This window comes from Talpa europaea (genome assembly GCF_964194135.1).
Source record: "Talpa europaea genome assembly, chromosome: 6".
In the NCBI taxonomy this organism is placed as follows: Eukaryota; Metazoa; Chordata; class Mammalia; order Eulipotyphla; family Talpidae; genus Talpa; species Talpa europaea.
In genome coordinates, this window is record NC_140072.1 from 28758295 (window position 1) to 28780004 (window position 21710).

General features: G+C 42.1%; 2 protein-coding genes across 3 annotated transcripts in view; both read left to right on the forward strand.

The window, feature by feature from the left end:
* Positions 1-877: 877 nt before the first annotated feature.
* EPCAM (epithelial cell adhesion molecule) lies at positions 878-12389 on the forward strand (the record flags this gene model as incomplete). Its single annotated transcript, XM_084235036.1, has 9 exons — positions 878-944; positions 3728-3832; positions 4111-4351; positions 4939-5004; positions 6568-6631; positions 7911-8012; positions 8687-8887; positions 10426-10470; positions 12348-12389. The coding sequence occupies 9 exons, from the start codon at positions 878-880 to the stop codon at positions 12387-12389; spliced, it is 933 nt and encodes a 310-aa protein (XP_084091162.1).
* Positions 12390-19588: 7199 nt separating this feature from the next.
* MSH2 (mutS homolog 2) overlaps positions 19589-21710 on the forward strand; it is a gene marked incomplete at its 3' end in the record, with an annotated part of 55066 nt that continues 52944 nt past the window's right edge. For both annotated transcript variants that reach the window (XM_084235754.1, XM_084235755.1), the window contains exon 1: positions 19589-19854. In XM_084235754.1, the coding sequence (XP_084091880.1) occupies positions 19644-19854 (211 nt within the window). In that variant the 5' untranslated portion in view covers positions 19589-19643. The remainder of the gene's footprint in view (positions 19855-21710) is intronic.

Genomic DNA, 21710 nt, shown 5'->3' on the forward strand with positions numbered 1-21710 from the left:
CTGTAATTTCGAGGGACTCAACATTATTCTCTAATATTAATCAAAACCAGAATCTCAATTCCCAATATTTGGAGCTGTGGGGCTCACTTTTCTTACAATCAAGTGCTAAAAGCGCTTATAAAATGGGGGTTAAAAAATTATTGAGAACAATTGTAAAGAACACACGAATTTGTCATCCCCGGAGTCAGGGAGATTTGTTTTCTAGTATCAAAGGAGTAACAACTGCAGGTAAATCTCAAAGGTCGTCTTTTTTATTGTGGTTGGGATGGTTCTCTCTCTTTGAACTTTCGGGTTCCTCTTCCTAACCCCCACTCTCTTTGCCCCCTTTCTTCAAGGTTTCAGGGTCGTCCTCTCCGGTAAAAGGAAGTCTCGGCATTTTCTGTCCTTCGCCGCAGCCCCCGGGTCCGCAGTCGTCAGCGGCGCGCCCCGGGCCCACCGCCCTTCCAGCCCTCACCTGCGCCGCGGAGGAAGTACCTGGCGGCGGGGCCGGGCGGGGCGCCCCCGGCGAACACCTGGGGAGGGGGTGGCACCCCAACGGCCAGCGGGTGTGGGGGAGGGGAGCCCGCTCCCTGCCCCGCCCCCGCCGCCCCCGGGCGGTGACTCACGTGGAGAAAAAGGGGGGCAGAGGTGAGCAGTGCGCGCGCGGGGGCCGGGGGCGGGGCCGCCAGGGCGTCCAGGTCTGCTCCGCCGCGCCCCGCGCCCAGATCCCGCAGCGACCTCGACCCGCTCGCACCGACGGCCCGGGCCGCCAGCACCCCGCCGCGGCCCTCGCCCGCCGACCCGCGCGTCCGGCCCCGCGCCCCCGGCCGCCCCGACTCCGTGGAGCCGCGTCCTCCCGCGCCCCGGCCCGCGCGCGCGCTCTCCTCGGCTCCGCAGCATGGCGCGCCCCCAGGCCCTCGCGCTCGGCCTCCTGCTCGCGGCGCTGACGGCGGCGGCTCTGAACGGTGGGAGCGGAGTGGGGGGTGTGGGGCGGGCCTGGGGGGCGGCTTTCGGCGTCCGAGACGGGAACGGGGTGGGGGGCGGCGCCGGCGGCCGCTTCTCCGCCTGGAGCCTGGACGGCGCGGGGCGGGCGCGCGCCGGGGGAGCAGCCGCGCTTTGTGGCTCTGAGCGCTTCGGGGAGGCGACCGGGCCGGGGTAGGAGGGGCTGGGGGGCCGCGCGGCCAGGTCCGGGGGATCCTTCGGCCCCCGAGCGGGGAGGAGGGCTCGGGACGGCCCCAGGGGCGCCCTGCCCGCGCCTCCCGCCGGGGCGCGCCCACCACCGCGGGCCGGCGCGCGCGGGGGCTCGGGGCGCGGCCGGGGGGCTCGGGGGCCTCGGCGAACGGCTACCTGCCCGCCCGCCCCTCCCCGTACCTCCGCGGGCCCCGGATGTGGGTCTCGGCGGGGACACGTAGCCGCCCAGAGGCCGCTGTGCACCTGCTGGCGGGAGAAAGTCCTTCTGGGCTTTGCTAGGCGTGTGCTTGTTGCCCTTTTCTAGGGTTCGTATTAGTAATGCCAAGTTTATTGTAGGGAACCCAGAAAAACCGGTAACCATAAAAAGCAAAAAACCCGTAATTCCTACCACTTCAAGAAAATCCCATAATTTACAGTTGAGTACGCCAAATCTAACCGCGGGGATGTGTGTCTTGATGGTCTTCCTCCCCTCCCCCCCATAGCATCCAGAGTTTTCCATTCCCCTTCTCCTTCAAAACCACGATTTAGATGGTGACAGAGCAGTCTGTAGTGTGGAAGGTTGCACCATTATCCAAATGTTGTATATACAGTTTGATCCAGTTTTTCGTACCCTGGAACGAACATCTTGGCTGCTACCTGTTGATTTATTTGTAAAATGGTGGCTGGAAGCGAAATTGCAATTGCCCAGAACATTCTGGAAAAGCCTTTAAATTTCCACCCAGAGGTTATGGTCTAATTCATTACCGTTTAAAATAAATGCAGTTTAGTCAACCCTAGCTTCAGTCTGAGGCTAAAATCTTACTCGTTAATTGCTTTAAAGTAATGTTAGATGCTATGAGCTATGTTCAGAAAGTCTTTTTAAGTTTCAAATCGTTTGCCCATGAAAAAATGTGCTTTTGCTAATGTAGTGTAATGCTGCGTACGATTTTAACTCCTGAGGACAGCTGCTATAGGAGAAATGTAATTTGCTGGGCAAATTAATTGGTGGTTCATATTGATTATCATTTAAACGGGGAAAATTAAAAGCTTACTTGGGGTTTGACGGCTCAATATGAAAATTCTTTGGCTTGTCATACAAGTTTTGAATGATTACACTCTGGTAGCTACACAGATGGAGTTAGATGAACTTTCCAATTTGAAGTTAAAATGACATTCTGAGATGTCACTATTAACATCAATGGCAAGGGCTAGTTAGTATCACTTTCAAAATTGGGTGTTAGGGTTTAATTTAGCTAGAAAATCCACTTTCAGAGGGTTCTCCCCTCTCCAGCGGAATTATAATTTTTCTAGGGTATAAAGTATAATTTTTCTGGGATACAAAATAGTCCAAAGGTTGGATATGTTCTTATTAAGTCCCAAAGCAAGCTTGTGTTATTTTTAAAAATGAGGTGGGACAAGTGTTGGATTGTAAGTTATTTATAGATCCTAGAACTGGAATTGTTGATTTTTGGAAAGAGTCAGTGACTGACAGACACAGGTTTATCTAGAAGGAAGAAAGGAGCTGATACTGGGAAGATCATAAAGCCATATTTGGAAGTAGTAAACTAAATAAACCTTTGGACTGTAAGACCCAGTGGTTACCCAGGAGGGAAGGAAAAACGGATTGATGAGGAATCTAGACAAAGGAAGCAATTGTGTAGTGAAGGATAGACTTGAATTATTTGAGGTGAATTTAATGTAGTGTAAACACGTTGATTTTCAGTGATGCACACATCAACTTATATAATATTATAAGGCACTTCAATTAAAAAAAGATGTTTGGAGGGCTATATTAAAAACTCAAATCAAGAATACCTGTAAATTAGACTATGTTGGGCCTCCCCTGGTGGTGCAGGCGGTTGAGTGCTGCACTGTGAAGCTGTCCGCGGCCTCTGTAGCACAGGTTGGATCCCAGCTGGCTAGCAGGAATCTCACATGGCATGGCAGACCTCTTCTGTCTCACCCACTGCTCCCCTCAGCAGTGTGTTTCATAAGTCTGCCTCTTTTGCTCCCTGCTATGTCTCTGGTGAATCCTCTCACCCTCCCGCACATCTGGCCTGTACCCCGGTTCTTACATAAAAATAAAAAAAAAATCTAAATTAGACTATGTCTATGCAGTATATATATTTAGCATAGTGCCAACCACTCAAAGTACATATGAAAAACAAAACATTTCAGGACTACTTTTTAAAGCTTTTCTTCTTTGGCATTTTTATCAGAACATAATGTAGCTGGGACACTAGAGTTGAGAGTGATCCACATTTTAATTTTTTAGCTTTTATTTATTTATTTATACAAGCACTGGGTACAGTCAGAAGCACAGGAGGGTGAGAGAATTCACCAGAGCCAGAGTGGGGAGCAGAACGGGCAGACTAACGAAGCACACTGCTGAGGGGAGCAGTGGGTGCGGCAGGAGAGATCTGCTCGCCATTTGGGACCCTCCTCTGGTGGCGGGGAGCAGCCGGGATTGAACCAGTGCTGCAGAGGCTGCGGGCAGCTTCGCAACCCAGCGCTCAATCGCTGCACCACTGGGGAGGCCCGTGATCCACATTTTAAAGGGGATTTTCTCCCCCTCTAGATTGTAACTGTGAAAACTATAAACTGACTACAAACTGCACTAAGATCGGGAATGAATGCCAGTGTACTTCAATTGGTTCACAAACTACCGTCAGCTGCTCAAAACGTGAGTAGGATATCTTCTTTGTCTTTAAACTTCATTTTGACTTATACTCCTTTAATGGATGTCTTAAGTTGGGAAGTGTTTTATTGGATCATATCTGAAGCATGTTATTTTGTTGGGATGATGTCATATCTGAAGTTTTTTATCTTTAGAAAGTGAGTGTGAAAACATGCAAGTCTTCAATAATCTTTGGACCTAGGAGTTCAGAGTTAAGGAAAATTTTTTTCCTTAAACACAAAACTGCAGTGGTTTTTCAGTTTGACATTAAGCTTCCTTTCTAGTGGCTGCCAAATGTTTGGTGATGAAGGCAGAAATGACTGGCTCAAAGTCTGGGAGGAGAGTGAAACCTGAGGGAGCTATCCAGAATAACGACGGGCTCTATGACCCTGACTGTGATGACAAAGGGCTCTTTAAAGCCAAGCAGTGCAATGGCACCTCCACCTGCTGGTGTGTGAACACTGCCGGAGTCAGAAGAACCGATAAGGACAGTGAAATAACCTGCTCTGAACCTGTGAGAACCTTGTGAGTTGGGCTGCCTTTCATGCTTTTTCAGATTCGTGTAATTGCACTTAAAGTTGGGTTAACGTTAAATGAATATGAATAATTTAAGCTATTTATTTATTTGCCTCATGTATTAAAGTGCAAAATGGTTGTCTTGCAGATTATGTAATGAAAAGGAACAAACAGACTCAAACTAGCTTAAGCAAAAAGATTTTATTGGCAGGGACTAGAAACTGTAAAGATCTGAAGACAAACCAGGCATTCCCCCACATCTTTCCTTTGGAGCCTCAGGGTCACTTTCTTTATTTCAGTACCATTTTTGTCTTTTCTCTAGAATATGGCCCAATACAATCAGCTAATCCTTAACTTTACATGACCTTGTGTGTTGTACCTGGAGGGTCAATGTTAGAATGGGTGTTCCCTCCTGTAAAAGTCCCTCATGAAAGCTGTGTGAGGGCCAAGAAAGAAATTAAGGGCACATCTAATGTATAAATCCTTTTTCTGTTACCTCTATTGTAATTCATAATTTTGGAAATTTTAGCAATAACCCTTTAGGAAAATAATATAAACTGAGTTGTTATAGTCAATACTGTCTTTTTACTTTACAGCTGGATCATGATTGAATTAAAACACAAAGCAAGAGAAAAACCCTTTGATCTAGAAAGTTTGAGGACGTAAGTGCTGTTGAATATTTGCACAAATCTCCCTTTCTGTACTATTAGAAAACTAAACTCTCAATGCTTTTTCATGTATTTCTGAAAAAAATACTGTGTTTTTAACCTTATTTTGAAGTAGTTTCAAGAATAGTATAGACTCTTATAGTACCCTTCACTCAGTCACCAATAAATATTTCCTCCATTTTCCTTTTATATGTAAATATGTGCTGAGTATATGTGTGTACTTTCTAAATACACATAAATATTTTGCTTCCCAGAACCATTTAAAAGCAAGTTGTAGAGGGCCTCCCCGGTGGCGCAGCGGTTGAGCGCTGGGTTGCGACGCTGTCCGCAGCTTCTGCAGCGCCTGTTCGATCCCCGGCTGCTCCCTGGCCACCGGAGGAGGGTCCCGCATGGCGCGCAGACCTCTCCTGCCGCCCGCTGCTCCCCTCAGCAGTGTATTTCGGTCCTTCTGCCTGCTCTGCTCCCCGCTCTGGCTCTTCTCTCACCCTCCCGCACTTCTGACTGTACCCAGTGCTTGTATAAATAATAAATAAATAAATCTTTAAAAAAAAAAAAAAAAAAAAGCAAGTTGTAGATATCGTGCCCATTCATACATAAATATTTTAGTGTCTCTTCCTGGGAACAAAAGATATACTTTTTCATAATCAGTGCAGTTATCAAATTATGGAAATTGAATTTTTTTTTATATTTAAAGAGCAGCTTTATTAGGGAGGGGATAAAATAGTTAAAGACACTTGCATAGACACAAGCGGGCAGGAAGAGCTGCCCCAGAAGGGACATGTTTGCTAAGAGAGGCCTGCATGGTTGCAGGCAGGCAGCCTTGACAGGTCACAGGCAGGCAGGAAGGCTGCTGCACTGCAGAGGGATAGAGTTGGTGAAAAAAGGCACCTGCATAGTCACAGGTGGGCAGTGGGATTGCTGCCTGGGAATTGAATCATATACCAAATTGTGCCAACTTTCCCAATGTTGTCCTTTGTAGCAACTTTTCCCCCACTGACTCAGGGACCCATATACTGCATTTAGAAGTCATCATGGCTTAGTCTCTGTTAATATGGAACATGGTCTTTGCCTTTGTTTTTCATGACATCGCTGATATTGAAGAGTGTAGACAAGTTGATTTATAGAGTATCCCTCAAATGTGGATTTGTCTGACATCTAATAAAATACAGGTTATGCATTTTTGCCAGAAAAACTACTTCGGTGATCTTGTGTTCTGGGCACTTTACATCAGGAGGCACATGATGGCAGCTTGTCCCTTTACTAGTGATGCTAACTGGTTAAGGTGATGGCGTTCAGGTTTCTCCAATGTAAACTTGCATTTTCCTTTTTGTGATCAATATAATCCATGGGCAAATACTTGGATACTGTAAACATCCTGTTTCTAGTAAAACTGGAACTCAATTTTTAGCATCAGTGGATGAATACTCAATTATTATCATGATAGTTGCAAAATGACATACAATTTTAAGTAAGTGTGGTTAATGACAGTTCAACCTTGTTTCTTAATGTTGTGAGGTACTCTTTTTTTTTAAAATACGGGTTTTTAATTATTTACAGTGCATTCAAGGAGGTAATCTCAACTCGTTATCAACTGGATCAAAAATATATCACAAATATTGAGGTAAGATTTTTTTTCTTTTTTTAGTAATAAGATTTAGCAGCAAGTTGATGGGTCAATATGGTCTGGGTATGCTTTTTCTGGTAGTGGTTAAACTGCATTTGACTAACAGTCTTGGGCACTTATACAAATTCCCTTTTGCTGTTTTCCTTCCATGACCTTTGAAAATCTGTTTACGCTTAAAGAAAATGTCTTTTCTCTCAGTATCCCTAAAACATGCTAGTCTTCTTGCTCTGGAGAAGTGCTCTCTGTGATTCCATGTATTTGTTTTAGCTTGCTTCCTAGCTTCTGGCTTAAGGAGCTAGTTCTATACCAGTTAGTTAGCCCTTCCTGAACTCTTTGAACTCTAGCTGGAAAATGCTTAATAGTGTGATTGAATTCGTTCAAGTCAGAGTCAGGAATATGAGTTTATTCTCAAATGCTTCCAAATTAAAACCAATGTCATATATATATATATATATATATATATATTTTTTTTTTTTTTTTTTTTTTTTTTTGTGGGACCCTCACCAGTAGCCAGGGAATGAACCGGTGCTGCAGAGGCTGTGGGCAGCCTCGCAGCCCAGCGCTCAACCGCTACGCCACCAGGGGAGGCCCCAATGTCATTTTTTTAAAAAGACTTTTTGGAAGGAAAATACTTATTTGTGTGTGTGTGTGTTTGGGAACACTTTTTTTTTTTTAAAGGTTTATTTATTTATGCATATAAAAGCTAGGGTATAGGCCAGAGGTGTGGGGGGTGAGAGGATTCACCAGAGACAGAGTGGGGAACAGAACAGGCAGATCAATGGAAGTAAACTGCTGAGGGGAGCAGCAGGCAAGTCAGGAGAGGTCTGCTGCGCCATATGGGTAGCTCCCTGGTTGGGGATTGAACTCTTGCTACAGTGTCTATGGATAGCTTCATAGATTGCATCTTAACCCCTTGCGCTACCAGGGAGGCCCAGAAAATACTTATTTGCTCTCTAAAATTGAGAACATGGTAAATGTATAGCGCATTTTCTTTAGCATTTTAGTTTTAAAGTAGTTCTAGCCAAATAAGATACATTAATATCTTTTAAAATGTTTCAAGAGAAAATTGTCTTTTGAAGAGAAAATATGCATTATAATTATCATCATTTACATTGCTGTCTTAATTTCCTTGGATAGATTTAAAGACCTCCCAAAGATTTATTAAATTATTAATGATAAACTCAGTTATACACGGAATATTGTGATTTCAGGCTAATGATATTTTCAGATACCTTTGGTTATGGTACTAATTTGTATTATTCTGTTTTTTTCCCAGTATGAGAATGATGTTATCACTATTGACCTGATGCAAAATGCTTCTCAAAAAACTCATGGTGAGGTGGATATCGTTGATGTGGCTTATTACATTGAAAAAGATGTGAGTGGTTTCATTTTGTTTCTCCTTTTAGAAATGTATCATGCATCAGTCAGCTCAAAGTTTTTCATCATGTATTTCTCCTGCAGATCAACCATACTCTCCAAGTAGATCAGTGCTATAATTTTGTTCTCTCTTGTTCACATGCATCTTCCTTAAATACCTTTCTTGCTCTGTTTATCCTTTTTATCAAGTTGATCTGTCTAAATCTTAGATGCTTAGTTACCTCCTTGGTAGTTGCTTAGTTTTTATGACCGTATCCTGTTATAACTACCATGAACAAGAAACTATAAAAGAAAAAAGCTGTATAACTGGAATGATTAAGATATTTCATTTAGATGTTAATACAGTGAGCTATTTCCTGATGATATCTGGGAATTCTGGCTTGGGGACAGCTAAGGGGAGAAGGGATAGAAGAATAGCTAAAATAAGATGCGATTATAATTTGGGTGAAAGGCATACAGACTTCATTATGCTTTTCTTTATACTTTAGTATATGCTTGAAATTTTCCTATTAATGAAGTTTCTTTTAAAGTTTTAATGTATGAGCTTGTTATCACTAAACCTTAAAGATTCTTGGCCAACAGTTGTTTTGGTCTGTAATTGGTGTGTAATTATATGTGGCTGTGCTTGGTCTTCTTGCATATTTTAAATTACTTTTCTTCTTCTCAATACAGGTTAAAGATGAATCTTTGTTCCTTTCCAAAAAATTGGACCTAAAAGTAAATGGGGAACAACTAGATCTGGATGCTAGTAAAGCTTTCATTTACTATATAGATGAAAAACCACCAGAATTCACAATGCAGGGTCTACAGGCTGGTATTATTGCTGTCATTGTAGTTGTGACTGTAGCAGTTATTGCAGGAATTGTTGTGCTGGTGAGTATAGAGCAAGTAAAATTTCATTTAAAGATAAGGTGATGGTATGAAAAGTCTGTATCCACATTTCAAAACACATTGATGAAACTAAATCTTTTTTTAACAATTCTCTATCATGAATGAATCTATTGCATCTGGTGCCTTTTTATAGAACAGTCACAAAACAAGAAAGAATACCATTCTGGAAAAAAACTTAGTACCTCACAGGTCTCTTAGTGGGTTTCCTCAAGCAGCAAGTATTCATCATTTCTTCTTACTAGAAGTAGTTTAACAAACTCGTACCAAAATTAGTGGAAACTACCTGAACTTCCAAATTGTTCAATGAAATGAAAATACGGAATACAAAATTAAGATTAGCATAGAAAAGTTAGAAGTGGTAAATATGAGGCAAAATTCTAAGTAAAAGAGCAGCAAATTGAATCTAGCTGTGCTTCAAATGAATGTGCCACCTGTTGATGCAGGGTTTATTCTAAAAATGTAAGGAAGCTTCAGCATTAGCAAATCTTACCTATATATCAGATTTCAGAAATATATTTGAGGGTATGTAGCTTAGTGAAATTACTGCACTTGTTTATCCATCTAGAAGAAAATTCAAAAGTTATATTCATATTTCACCCAACAGGGCTGCCCATATTGCTCAGCTGTGCGTGAATGGCACGTCACGGAGCATGGCAATGTGTAAGGAATTGGACAGTGCACCCATGTTCAGATTCTAGCTGGATCATAGTTAAAAGTGGTAGAATTCAAAACAAGCCTCAAAATTAATTTAGGAAATGTTGGTACAACCTTGTGGCTAAAGGAAACCTAGCAAGAGACAAGAAATCTAGAGTCTGTTGAGGAAATGGTAAACATTTAACTTCATTAAAATTAAACATTTTATCTGGCAAAAATACTGCAAAGTAAAAGACATCAGTGATAGGCTAGGGGGAAAGTCACAATGCACAAAAGGATATTATGCATAATAGATGTAAAGAATTATTACAAATTAATGAAGAAATTGAAGGAAGAATGACAACAGGTATGGATAGACAATTTACAGAAGAGGACTAATGCATGGCAAGTAAACACATGAAAGTTGATCATAGAAATCTAATTGTCCAGTAGAAATGAAAACAAAAGTACTTAAGAGTATGGTCAAGGTTATATATTGTAGCATTGCTAGTGTTTGATCTGGAAGGATCTTATGATGTTAATAAAGAGAGGAAATAATTTTCCATGTCCCATTTGTAGACACCCCCCCCAAATTTATATGCATGTTTATGTATATATACATTTTTACCTGTATGGAGACAAATGTATATATGTGGAAGAATGCACACCATGCTATTGAATTTAATTATAGATTATTCATTGTTTTCTCGACTTATTTTCGGTGTTTCACTTTTTTTTAAGTTTAATAGAGACACTTTAGAAAAACTATATAGAAAGATTTTTTTAATTGAATTTGTCCAGGTAGGAATTGTGCCCATTTAAAGCAATTTAGAACAGCTTTTTGTTTGGGTAGCATCTAAAATAGTAATCATTTTTCTTTCATTCAGGTTATTTCCAGAAGAAATAGAACACCAAAATATGAGAAGGCTGAGGTAAATGGACTACTTAATAAAAAGGCTTCATTTAATCTCTTGCTCCTAATATATACCTTCCTAGACATCATTGGTCTCAATTACAGTGAAATTCCTTCATAGTATAGTCCTGAGGGTTTTAAGAACAGTCTTACAAGGGGCTGTTACCTAAATTTCCTTGTATGAGTTACATAGCAGACCATTTTATATTGAATTCTCTCCCATAAAATAGGGAGTTAGAAAGTCTGATTTTTAGTTTACAAAATATCAGTATTGATTGGAATCTTTTAGATGCATACTCCAGTGAGTTCACATCTGAGAAACTCAGTATAACTCATGACCTGATATATTGTCTCTACACCAGTGAAATAATCATTAAAAACAAAATTACTATATGACCTTGTAAATCTTACATACTAAATAGCCACATACACTAGTTTGATTCAAAGTGTGAGACTGTTAATGTGTTAGTCACTTGGAATTGGATCCGAGCACACTTGTCTCTAAATCCTATCAATAACATTTTCACTATACCCATATTTTGCATATGTATTTGTAATACTATGTATGCTGCTTACTAATATTTTACTAAATAACACAGAAAATAAAAGAATGTTGGGAAAAAACCTAACAGAACTAAAAAATTGTGAGGCCCTCCCTAGTGGCGCAAAGAGGATAAGTCTGAGCACTATGAAGCTGTTGGCAGCAACTGCAGCATGAGTTCGATCCCTGGCCAGGGAGCTAACCCACATGGTGTAGCAGACCTCTCCCATCTCTCCCAATACTCCCCTAGGCAATGTATTTCAGTAGATACACCTGTTCTTCTCCCCACTCTGTCTCTAGTGAATCTTCTCACCCCCCGCACGTCTAGACTGTACTCCAGTTCTTGTATGCATATATAAATAAATCTTTAAAAAAACAAACTAGAAAATTCTAGCATTCTCTTTCCATGCCATAGTCAATCATCTGGGTTACCTGGTTTGGTGACCATGGGTCTCAGGAAGTATCCCTGAACTAAATCATAACAGAAGAAAGTAAAAATGACAATGTAGTGTGGTTAGGACCTGGGTTTGACCACTTATTTGCTGGGCAAGTTTACTTTTTTAAGCCTCCATGTTTGCTTATCTGTAAGGTAGGGATAATATAAACCCATTTTAGGAATTAAGCAAAGTAATCTGAAAAGTGTTGGTCCCACACTTACCCAGACCTAAATGTCTGTCAGCAGTATCAGTTATCTTGTCTCAGTTGTACCTGTCATTAATTATGTGACCTGGGGCAAGTCACCTAATTTTGAACTTCAGTTTCCTCACCTGTAAAAAGAGTGGTAATAGGAAATGAATTGGTTCTTCTAGATGTAAACGTGGTACGCATTCGTAAGAATCTGAATTATTTTTAAAAGTGCTATTTCTGGTTACCTTGGCCATCTTATCCACATAGCAGTTAGATTATGTATTGAGAGGTATGCTTCCTTGTAATAATAAACTTGTTAATTCAAAGAAGTCATAAATGTAGAAGAGAGTCATCTTGCCTTCCTCTTTAATAATTTTAAAAGTATTTTCAGTAAGGGCTTCCCTGGTGGTGCAGGGGTTAAAGTATTCATGCTATCAAACTATCATAGCTACTGCTGCAGTCCCTGGCCAGGGAGCTAACCCATTTGGCACAGCAGACCTCTCCTGCCTTGCCTGCTGCTCCCTTCAGCAATGTATTTCAGTAAAATCCACCTTTTCTGCTCCCCACTCTCTGGTGAATTCTCTCACCCTCCACACCTCTGGCCTATACCCCAGCTTTTGTATGCATAAATAAATAAAAATAAAATCTTTTTTTAAAAAAATAAAATATTTTCAGAATGAAAAAAAGATTGGAAAGCATTTAATTTTTTTCTTTTTCCCTTATTTCAGATAAAGGAGATGGGTGAGATGCATAGGACCCGCCATGCATAGCTGCTGTCATTTGAAGAGTAACTATTAAAAGGGAAATTTGGACTCCATTACAAATGTGTGAGCATGGGACAAGAAGATCCCTTAAAGATCTGCCTTTTTAGCTTAACATTATATATTTTTAATAGTGAAACTTCACTCTACTTAAATATAAGCATCTTGAAATTGCTTATTAATCTTAAAATTTGTCCACACTTATTTTATATATATATGTAGATCTGATGTAAAACCCAGAACTTGTTTTACTATGCAATTTTGCATACTAAAATTAGGCATGATATTAAATAGTGTGCATTAAATATGCTTCCACAGTAGAGTTTGAAGACTTCTGTTTCATCCATTTGTGATTAACGCCTGCCTATTAACTTTGAGTCACTGTACATATACTTTTTTTATGAACTATGAAATAAAACATTCCAAAAACTAAATTTCCTTTGTTTGAATCATTGAATCAGAGTTCACAGTATATCCATGATAGGTTAAGAAATGCTCTGAATGCTAACTAATGTATATTCAGTGTAAATTGTATAATCAATAACATGTAACTTCTACACAGAAAACAGTTCTACTCTGAAGCTAAGGTTTTGTTTCAGACAAAGATTGACATTTGGCAAACACCTTGAAGCAGAAATAGAGAATGTTACGAACCATGAATTATGAATTGTATGCTTGAATGAAAAGCAAGTTTTTCAACATTTTACATAAAAAGTATGGTACAAACTTTTTCTATGAAATCAGAGTATCCTGAAATACTTTCATAGTAAATTTTAAAGAACATGAAAGAACAAGAACTAAATTTAAACAATTATCTATGACTTTTATTTATTTTTTTTTTATAGAGGCATGTTTTATTTATTTATTTATTTATTGTTTGTTTTTTTGTTTATACATGCACTGGGTACAGTCAGAAGTGCGGGAGGGTGAGAGAATTCACCAGAGCCAGAGTGGGGAGCAGAGCAGGCAGAAGGACCAAAGTACACTGCTGAGGGGAGCAGCGGGCGGCAGGAGAGGTCTGCGCGCCATGCGGGACCCTCCTCCGGTGGCCGGGGAGCAGCCAGGGATGGAACCAGCACCGCAGAGGCTGCGGGCAGCTTCGCAACCCAGTGCTCAACCGCTGCGCCACCGGGGAGGCCCTATCTATGACTTTTAATCACTCCTCTAGTTGGCACAATTCTAGTATATCCCCCAAAGTTTCTTACCACGGATGTCTATGTTCTATGTACTTCCCTCTCCTAGGGTGTGACCTATGAATATATTCGCCTCTTACTCCCAAGGATACATTAATGTGGCAATTCCATTAATGTGGAATTGCAGATGTAATTAAGATCCCTAATAATTTAAATTAAAAGGGAGATAAGGAGAGGACTTGACCCAATTAGGTGAGCCTTTTGAAATCTTGTCGGAAGGTAAGAGACACGTAGGAACAGCAGGGATGCTCCTATTAGCCTTAAAACAAACCCATTTGGAGGGAAGGTCACCTAATAGGCTGACTAGGAGCCGAGGATCTCAGTCCCATGACAAGGAACTGAACTGTCAACCAGTGAATTTGGAAGAGGACCCAGTTCCAGAAGCGCTTGTTTCCTTGGCTGATACCTTCACTGCAGCCTGGAGACCTGGAGACCCAGTTATTTATGCTGGTATCCTAACCCGTAATAGCAGGTAAATGTTACTGTCTTAGATGGTAAATTTGCAGCAGAATTTAATACAGAAAGTATTAAAACACCAGGCTCTTTAAAGACAATAGGACTAGCAGATATAAGCAGTAGCAACTATTTCCTAGGGCTAAGGGAACATCCAAAGAAGAGACCTTTTCTACTCCCCCCCCCCATACCCTAAGATGCAGACCTTGTGGGAGAGGGCACTCTGCTCACTGACTAGCAGAGAAGTCACCGTGGTGGGGCACTGGCAGAACTTGTTGAAATCTTGCCTTGTGGAACGTGCTGGAAATGCCTTCTATTTTTTTTTTTTAGACTTATTTATTTATACATGAGCTGGGGTACAGGCCAGATGTGCAGGAGGGTGAGAGGATTCACCAGAGACAGAGCGGGGAACAGAACAGGCAGACTGACTGAAATACACTGCTGAGGGGAAGAGTGGGCGAGTCAGAAGAGAGCTGCTTCGCCATGTGGGATTCTCGCTGACTGGCCGGGAATGAACCCATGCTGCAGAGGCTGCGGACAGCCTCACAGTGCGGCACTCAACCACCCGCACCACCAGGGAGGCCCTGGAAATGCCTTCTAGAGCAAGAGTCATCAACTACAGCCTAGGTAGGCTATCCCAGAACCTGTTTCAATACAGCATAGGGCTAAGAATGGTTTTTGCATTTATAAATGGTTGGAAAAAAAAATTTCATGATACAAGAACATTATGAGAAAATGTTAGTGTCCATAAAGGTTTTATTGGAGTACATATACACTCATTTATATAAGGTGTGTGGCTGTTTTGAACTACATCAGCAGAAGTTGAGTAGTTCTGACAAACTCGAATGGCTAGCAAAGCCTAAAATATTTTCTGTGGTCCTTGACATAAAAGTTTGCTGACCTCTGCTCTAGAGTACTAGGGTGAAAGCTGTTTATAGGGAGATGTCTCATTCCATACCAAAGGCACTCTATAAAGTTGCCTTCTATAATTGGTGTGTGGGTGAGGTGCTAGGGAGCTATTAGCTGCTGCTGGAGCATCAGGGTGCTAGGGAAGAGAACCAGGTGATGGCGAAGCCTCGGTACTGCAAGGAAAACAATACCCTTTTTTCTTGCAGTGTCTCTCTAGCTCCCTCTGCTGACAGCTTCAAATTCACTTTTTTACATAGCAAGTAAAGGCTAATTTGAAGTTTAGTGGCACTTTAACCTAGTGTTCTCTGATTTCTGTCCTATCTCTGGTCTGCTGAAGCTACTCTTGCTAAAGTTAATACTGAATTACTAATTTCCAATGGACTCTTTCCCCAGTGTGTAATCGTTTGATTTCTTCACGCTTTTTCACCATGACTGCCCTACTTCCTATCCCAAGATGTTGGTTATAGAAATTTTCTCTGGCTTCTCTGGTATTAGTCTCCCCTAGTTATTTTCCTCTTCTACTGACCCCAAAATACTGTTTCCAAGATGTATTCTTAATTTTGGATTTCCTGGAGGATTTCATCACTTCTTTGCCTTGATTGCCATCTAAGCCTAGATGATAAATACCATTTCTATTACTATCTCTCACCCTGAGCTCAACACTGAATTGTCTATGTTTTACTTAACTTAGCCTTGAACAATCTCATCATCTTCTTTCACAAACCTAGTTCACCTCTTATATTCTTAGAATCAGAGTTAATGGCATTGTCACCTTCTCTCTTTGGTCACCAGGCCCTGTAATTCTAGCTCAGGAATAAATGTGCCGCCAAATTTAACAGGCCTTCTTACTATTCCCTCTCTCAGTAAAACTCTACATTACTCCCAGAATGATTTGCCTAAAGCTGATCATAGCACTTAAAACACAAAAATTTTATTGAAGTAACATTGAAGTACAACACATAGGCTACAGGTTTGCATCATTATAAATCAACACCTGTAGGGGCCTCCCTGGTGGCCCAAGGGTTAAAGTCTCAGCACTATCAAGCTATCGCCAGCCACTGAGGCATGAGGCATGAGTTCAGTCTCCAGCCTGGGAGCTCTCCATATGGCAGCAGACCTCTCCTGTGTTTCCTGCTGCTGCCCTCAGCAGTGTGTTTCAGTCAATCTACCTATTCTGCTCCCTGCTCTGTTTCTGGTGAATCCTCTCATTCCCCACACCTCTGGCCTACACCCCAGTTCTTATATGCATAATAAATAAAAATAAATCTTAAAAAAAATTTAAAAAATAAAAAATAATCACCTGTATATAATCAACACCTGTATATATTACATTATGTTCGCCACTAAAGGTCTAATTCTCTCCTTCACCATACAATTGACTCCATTTACACAATTTGCCCACCCCTCTTCATTCTTCCCTTCTGGTAACCACTCAGTCTTAATAGTCCAAAAGGTTTTTTTGTTTTATTTAGTTCATTTTTAAATTTTCTTTATGTGCTACATATAAGTGAAGTCATGTGATGTTTGTCTTTCTTTGTCTTATAACATTCTTATACAACAAAAATTCTACCCTTTCCTCAAAAGGGCATACTAGGCTTTTCGCTATCTGGCCCTGTTGTGGGTTCCTTTTACTCTTTTAGTTATATTTATTTATTTATTTTCTTTTTTTTTATTTGTGGGTTTTTTTTTTATTTTTATATTCCCCATACAATTGCAACCCCCTTATTCTGACCCCAATCTCTCCTTTCCTCACCCCCTCTACTCTTTTAGTTTTAAAGGCAGATACGGATAACACCTCTGCTCTTTTTTTTTTTTAATAGAGGCATGTTTTATTTATTTATTTGTTTGTTTGTTTGTTTTGTTTATACATGCACTGGGTACAGTCAGAAGCGCGGGAGGGTGAGAGAATTCACCAGAGCCAGAGCGGGGAGCAGAGCAGGCAGAAGGAGCGAAGTACACTGCTGAGGGGAGCAGTGGGCGGCAGGAGAGGTCTGCGCGCCATGTGGGACCCTCCTCCGGTGGCCGAGGAGCAGCCGGGGATCGAACCGGCGCTGCAGAGGCTGCGGGCAGTTTCGCAACCCAGCGCTCAACCGCTGCGCCACCGGGGAGGCCCAACACCTCTGCTCTTAAGGAAATTCTTCACAAATTCAACTTTCAGTTTTCTCATTGTAATATAAGAACAGCAATAATTCCTAATGTAACAGGCAGGTTTGCAGGGTCTGGGGTGCCCCTCTTCCTGCCCTGTAACACTAATACTTAGCTTAAACAGTAAACACATGTCAAAATAAAGAAAATACCTGACAGTCAATAAATGCTGATGAACGTTAGCCATTATTATTTTCTATGAAGAACTACAAATACCTTCTTTCCTTCCCACGGTTTTAGTAAGAGAGACAGGTGAACAGATTTATGTTTTAATGCAATAACTATAAAATAGAGATATGAATAAGGTATGAGTACAGATGATAACGCAACTAATTACTCCTGGGAAGAATGAGCAAGACTTGCTGAGGAAACATTTGAGGACCAGAGAATGACTAGGAGTTTGCTATACGAAGAGCAGGAAAGTACCATTCCCCGACAGATGGACATGGTTGTGTTGTAAAAACACGTGTTTAAGGGAGAATTTATTGCATCAGATCATAGAGTCTGGTTGAGAAAAAGAAGCACTTCCAACTGTAGGTGATGTGGACTCATGATCTAAACTTAGTTTCTGAATGTATTTATTTATTTATTTTTAAATATTTATTTATTTATGCATGTAAGAACTGGGGTACAGGCCAGAGGTGTGTGTGTGTGTGGGGGGTGAGAGGGTTCGCCAGAGACAGAGTGGGGAACAGAACAGGCAGATCGACTGAAATATCTGCTGAGGGGAGCATCGGGCAAGTCAGGGGAGGCCTGCTGTGCCCTGTGGGTGGCTCCCTGGTGGGGGATGGAATTCATGCTGCAGTGGTTGCCGATTGCTTCATAGGTTGCGTCTTAACCCCTTGGGCCAGGAGGCCCAGTTTCTGAATGTATTTAAATTTTAGCCTTTAGATCAGTAGTTTCTGAACAAAATAATAGTACAGAGGGAGCTTTAAAAAAAGACACAAGACTTCACCTTCAGAAGGGTGGGGTCCAGAGATTGAGATTACTGTTGAAAAAACCGCAGGGGGTAAATTGCTGCTAAATCAAGGTTTGAAGCCTGATTCCATGGGGGAAGGGTGAGCACAAATCTTTTGAAAGCTAGAACCTCCTTCAGGTCTTTGCTTAGCATTAAAAAAAACAAACTTTCAGCTCTCTCTGGTGGCACAGGGATTAAGTCTCACACTATCAAGCTATCACTAGCCACTGTGGCCTGAGGAGCTAACCCACTTGGCGCAGTTACCTCCTGTCTCACCTGCTGCTCCCCTCAGCAGTGTTCTTCAGTAGATCTGCCTGTGCTGCTCCCCTCTCTGTTGAATCCTCTCATCCCACCCCACCCCTGCACCTCTGGCCTACATCCCAGTTCTTGTACGCAAAAATAAAAAAAAAATAAATCTTAAAAAATAAAAAATTAATAAAAAATGTGCATGTTGTATTAAAAAAAAAACTTTTTCAACCCCTCATCTTTATTTTTTCCTAAACACTCAAGTTTTATTTGGAGGATTTCATTCCTCTACATCTGTATCCACATCCGTCTACTTAACCAATCCTTGATTAAAAATAGACTGTACCATGTAGTTTGGCCTAGGATGATTGTCCTGAACGTGTACAAACTTTGTCCTTATCATTATTTCCTAAATGGTACCATAAGACAACTATTTACATAGCTCACTAAGTATTAAAAACAATACGGAGAGGACCGAAAGTATAGCTAGTGGCTGTGCGCATGTTTTATGAAAATATTGCTCTATTTTATATGTGAATTGAGCATGGGGGGATTTTGACAACCGAGAGGCTTCTGAAATCAGTCCCCAGGTGCATGCCAAAGAACAACTGTACTTACTATAAGCTTATTTACTATAGTTTCTGCAGCCACTCGTTGGAATATGAGCTTAACGTTGGCAGTGGTCTTTTTCTTTGCTAGTGAACTTCAGATCTTAGAAGCACGTGGCAGGTTATATAAATACATTTTTGCATGACTCAATCAAGGAATGGGCAAACTGGGAAAAAAATTGGCTAGAAGTGAGCATTAATAAGTTTGAGGAGAATAAACCTGCATTTGATGCTTGCAGTTTAAGAAGGAAAAAAGAGACAGTGGGCTGCGAAGGGAGCAGATTAAAAAAAACAACAACAAACACCGGCCTCGAGAGGAAGACCAGTTGTTCTTTGTTTTCAAGTTTCTTTCTGATTTCACTCTCCTGCTTCCGGGTACGAATTCAAAACCCGCCAGACCATCCCAGCAGCTGTCCAGCTTTAACTAAGCTTCCACCCCGGCTGCAGGCCACGCAGGCGACAACACCCGGAGAACTTAAATCCTTTAAACAGAGGTTTCTCCAGGGTCGGCCGCGATTTAGGTTCAAGCATGCGCAGTAGAGAGACTCCAGCGTGCGCGGGAAGCTGCGCCGCGCCCGCTTATGATTGGCTGCTGAGGTGAAGTCCCACCTACCGAAGCGCAGGGCTGGCTGCTGATTGGCTGTCGCGGTGGCGGCCTGACGCCGCCGGGGGAGAGGGAGGGGAGGCGGGAAACAGCCCGGCGGGCGCGGGTCGTGCAGTTCTCCGGGTCGGGCCGCGGGGAGGCTCCGAAATGGCGGTCCAGCCGAAGGACACGCTGCAGCTGGAGAGCGCGACCGAGGCCGGCTTCGTGCGCTTCTTCCAGGGCATGCCGGAGAAGCCGGCCACGACTGTGCGCCTCTTTGACCGGGGCGACTTCTACACGGCGCACGGCGAGGACGCGCTGCTGGCCGCGCGGGAGGTGTTCAAGACCCAGGGGGTGGTCAAGTACCTGGGCCCCGCAGGTGAGGCGGGCGCCGCTCGGGAAGGGGGCGGGGGACATTGGGGCCTCGTGGGAAGAGGCTTGCTCAGGCCCCCGCCGGGCAAGTGGGGTACCTGCTGCCCCAGGCCGCTCGGTCCTGTGCTGCCTCCGCCCCGAGTGTGTCCCCCCCACCCCCGGCCGCCCCTCTAGTCAGCTGCCAACGAGCACGTAGGGAGAAGTGTTCACCGTCTGCCAGGCGTTTTCATACGTTTTTCTGTTTAATTTTCCATCCGTCGCGTGGGTCTCTCGCCCTGGCCCTTTGGATCGCATCAGAAATGTCGCCCATCATCTTTAAGGACAAACGCCAGGCCGGGAGTGAGGTTCAGCATGAAAGGGGGAGACCATTTTATGTCACCAGCGTCGTTTTGCCCACACTTCATTTATACTGCTGAGCTGCACGGCGCCTGTGATATGTGCAAAGGCAGTAGGGCGAGTGCTCAGGACCTGGGACTTCAGCCAGGTTGCATGGAATCATGTCCTGGCTGTTGCACTTGCTAGGTGTGTTACCTTGGGCTGGTCCTGTGAGCTGTCTGTTGCAGCTCAGAATTCAGTCCCTTCTCTCCACCGTCATCTCTTTTCACCCTGGATGGAATTGTTTAACTTGTGATCTCTTTTCCCTCTTGGCTACATTGTGATCATGATAAGAGAAACATGATAGGAGAATCGTAGGGGGAATAAGGAGTTGTGGGGTCTAGGAGTTTGCTGGGGAGAAAGCCTGAATGTTGGTATTTTAATTGGAGCAGAAAATGAGTGAGGAGAATGGTCCAGGTGAGTGGGATGGGATGATGGAAGCTTATATACTGTGCTGAGATGTTGATATTTTATATTGCAGGCAAGGAGAGGTCTAAACACAAGTACAGTTCTGGGTGGAATGTTGGAGTACTTTGGCTGTAGTGTGGAGGATGGGTTAGAAGGTAAAGGTATTGGGGACCAGTTAAGACCAGGCAAAGATACTCATTGTTTTCATAGTTAGTAATGGTCAAAGTTTTCCAGTTTTACAGGAATTATGACCCTGATTATTCAAGGCTGGTGCACTTAATTCCTCATATCCTTGTATTATGCATTTTATAAAAATTTAAGCATTTACTTAATTTAAAGCGTTTGAAATGATGTAAAAAGTTCTGAACATACTTGGTTATTGGTAAATTGGATCATTGGTTTTTCTAAGTACCTGTTCTAACACTTGTTTTTCTGTTTAAATTGTGAAAGGAATACTGGATGCTAAGCATTACATCTTTTTATTGGGAAGGAAATTTAATATGGACAACCAGGAATCTTATATTTTGAGTGTAGATTTTTGGAGGAAGTAGAAAGGGTGTAGATTTAAAAATACACACACACACTGTTTTCCCTTTTGTTGCCTTTGAGGGTCAAAATATGAGTATTTACCAAGGAAATTTCTAAGAATAATCGATAGTCACTCCATCTTAATTATAATTGAGAATGTGTTTAAAGGTGAATTTAACTTTGCAGAGATTGGCAGTTAAATGTGAGTTCTTTCCAAGTATCAATTTTTTACCTAAGACATTTATACCAAAGGCATAATACTTTACTTTTTTAAGTAAAAGACTGTCCTAATTTTTTTTTAGATAGTATAATAATGTCCCCAATACCTCTACCTTCTAACCCATCCTCCACACTACAGCCAAAGTACTCCAACATACCACCCAGAACTGTACTTGTGCTTAGACTTCTCATTGCCTACAGTATAAAATATCAACATCTCAGCACAGTATAAAAGCTTCCATCATCCCATCCCACCCACCTGGACCATTCTCACTCATTCTCTTATTTTTTTAGCTAGTATAATTAAAAGATGGGTAATACTTAACCCCTTGT